This window comes from Nematolebias whitei, chromosome 5 (assembly GCF_014905685.2).
Source record: "Nematolebias whitei isolate Nwh7 chromosome 5, NemWhi1, whole genome shotgun sequence".
Classification (NCBI taxonomy): Eukaryota; Metazoa; Chordata; class Actinopteri; order Cyprinodontiformes; family Rivulidae; genus Nematolebias; species Nematolebias whitei.
The window spans coordinates 9,362,750-9,365,654 of NC_056502.1; the positions used below are offsets into that span (position 1 = coordinate 9,362,750).

The 2,905-nt window shown below is 39.1% G+C and overlaps 1 protein-coding gene across 1 annotated transcript in view; it reads left to right on the forward strand.

The window, feature by feature from the left end:
• The window catches only part of si:dkey-24p1.1 (uncharacterized protein LOC556718 homolog), a 10,201-nt gene extending 9,055 nt beyond the window's left edge, over positions 1-1,146 (forward strand). The window contains exon 16 of the mRNA XM_037676795.1: positions 931-1,146. Within this exon, the coding sequence (XP_037532723.1) occupies positions 931-1,146 (216 nt within the window). The remainder of the gene's footprint in view (positions 1-930) is intronic.
• The last annotated feature ends 1,759 nt before the right edge of the window (positions 1,147-2,905 follow it).

Consider the following 2,905-nt stretch of genomic DNA (forward strand, 5'->3'; position numbering starts at 1 on the left):
CCCCCCCCCCATAAGTGAAAAACTGTGAAGTAGGGACATTATATTTATTAATATTTATATATATTAAGGTTTTATAAACCCTTCCTACATTCTTGTAACAACATACGTATATGTACTGCACAACAGCTACTTACTGCAAAATTTTATATGGGTTCTAACCAGCCTTGGTTCTGGCCCGGTTCTGATCGGCTCGATGCAGCCGTTGAGCACCAAGATGCTTTTAGAGAGAGCCGGATCTTTGGAGAGCCAGCACAAAACCCACACAACGGTCCATAGAATTTAAATAATCCAGAGGGATACGGATGAAAAAAGTCCTGGTGAGCTCCAGAGAAGACACCGGACCTCCAAGCAACGCGTCCCCGCTCGAGAGGCCTCATGGGCCAGCAAGCAGCTGGATGAGGCTGGAGGCCCGGTTCTTGCCCAATTCCCGGTTGGTTCCGTACAGCTCTCTGCATCCACTGAGCACCAAAGTCAATATGAATTAGGATTGAAATTTTTCGGATTAGATCAAAACTTTCTTTCCATTTTAGTAGAACGAAACAGTCAGAAGCACTGTTGGCTTCTGGGTAATGTAGTTCTTTTGAGTGGCGATACAGTGTAGGCTTACGGAGCCAAAGCTACAAAATGGCAGCGCCTGTCCAAAGTTTTTTCATTAACTTTTTACTGTATGCCATACTGTCCCAATCACGTGAGTAATATTAAAGTTGAAAATCAGTTATTGTGTACAAACTTTAATTTATTTATTTATTTTCCTTGAGTACAGTCTTACTTTGAAAAACCATGAAAGACCAAGTCCGCAAAAGTCGAACCACAAAGTAGCGAGGGACTACTCAAGTAGCAAAACATGACAAATGCATAAACTATATTCAGCTGTGCATGAAATCCAGACATGGAGGATGAATGTAACACGTATAATCTGCTTTTTTCCAGAAAGAACAACAAAAGTCGACGGCCTATGAAAACATCAACGTGACAAATCCAGCCAAACCTTCGTCTTCTGATGAAGATGACTCAGAGACCAGTGAGGATGAAGTGGAGGTCACCTACTCTGAGGTGAACTTTAAACCAAAGTCTGGTCACCAGAGAGCCACCAGAGACTCCAGCAGCTCCGAGGAGGACACTCAGTACGCTCAGGTCAAACTCTGAGCTCACACTCAACTGCAATCTGTCGGCCATCTTCTTTCAATAAAGCATGTTGTTTTTTTAATATATCATTGTAAAGATGATACAAGTTTAAATGCTCATTTTTCCACTTTTAAAAGTTATTTAGGTGCATCTCTGTTTGAGTTTGTGTTGTCAGAAAACACCAAAAACTAGAAAAAGAAGTGGCGGGTATTCTACTTTAAATGTTTAACACGTTTAATTTAGGTTAGCTCAATTTTAGTGATTTGTACAGAATGAGGTATATAGTATATATCTATTATTATTTTAAAGTTGTGCTATTTTTTTTCTGATGAGGTTTGTATCTGATGAAAAACATCTCATATTGTGCGTTTATGGCTTTATAATATAAAACGCTTTGATTGCACCTGATGAGCTAACTGCAAATTTAAAGATATGAAACACATAAAACGTTATGAATAAAAAGAGTTTATAAAATAGTCCATTTCTTTTTTCACATTAAACATGGGTTTTTCTCTATAAGAAATATATATATATATATATATATTACCAATGTTAGCATACAAACATTAAAAACACAAACAACTGTTTATCTTTAGTGGCTTGGTTAAAATAAAGGATAAAATTTCAAGAACAAACATTATGAGCTTTGACTGCAGCATATTTTATAGGTTAAAAGAACCAGATTTAATCTCCATTTCTGCAGATTTCTTGACTTTTTACTGGTCAGAAATCCCAGCTGAGCAGCTGAAAGCAGTTCAGCTCTGACCCTGAAGTTCTGAATCCGCATTTAAATTCACCTACAGTTACACAGTCACGTTCTCACTAATCTGTCCTGTAACATTAACATTTCCCCTTATCTCATATGAGTGTCTCCAAATTCCTCTTCCTCTTTTTCATCTCCTCTCATCTCCTCTGCAGTGCAGGTGAACCTCAGAGTACTCAGTTGTAGTTGACGCCAGTCCTCTGACATCACATTCCCCCAGCTCGCCCTCCGACCTGAAATGACGTTTAACAAAGTCCACACGAACGTAGTTAAGCTCTTCCTTTCCTCCGTTTTCCTCCTCTTCTGCGGTGGCGTTGTTCTCATAAGTCACATCCACTGGTGCAGAGTTGGTCTAACAAGACACAAAAATAAGGCGCTTCCGAACCAGATAAAAAAGAAACATTTGCATTTGAAAGATTTAGAGTAGACAATATTCAAACATGATGAATTAACAGATAATTAAAGAGGCAAAGCTTCTTGGTTTAAAGAGTTTGAACAGAATTACACACAAAGACCTAAACTCACCACACTGATGGCTAAACATTCAGAAGTTTCAGCCACTTTGTTGTTCAATACAAGTCTGCCTTTGCTCTTCCTAAAGCAGAAAATGTTGGTTATAAACACAATGATAAGATTACTGACAGGTATTGGTCAAATTGCATTTAAAATTAACAAATCATATTAGAGTAGTCCCTCGCTACTTCACGGTCCGTTTTTCATGGACGCGCTCTATCGCGGTTTTTCAAAGCAAGACTGGACATGACACACAGTTGGTTGAATGATGGATGACCCCCACGATCGGCATGAAGTTTTTATTTAAAATAAATCATTTTAAATTATTTAGCACCTGCTGCACCTGTGTGCAGCCCACAGCTGCAGGAAAAGCTTCCTCCTGCAGCGTGTCATATCTCTGCAGTGAAGAAGTGGGCGTGGTCGAGCGGGAGGCAGAGCACTGAAATCATGACATGCTGTGCTCTTTTCAGAGCGTATATTGTTTCAAAACATTGTTTAGAATAT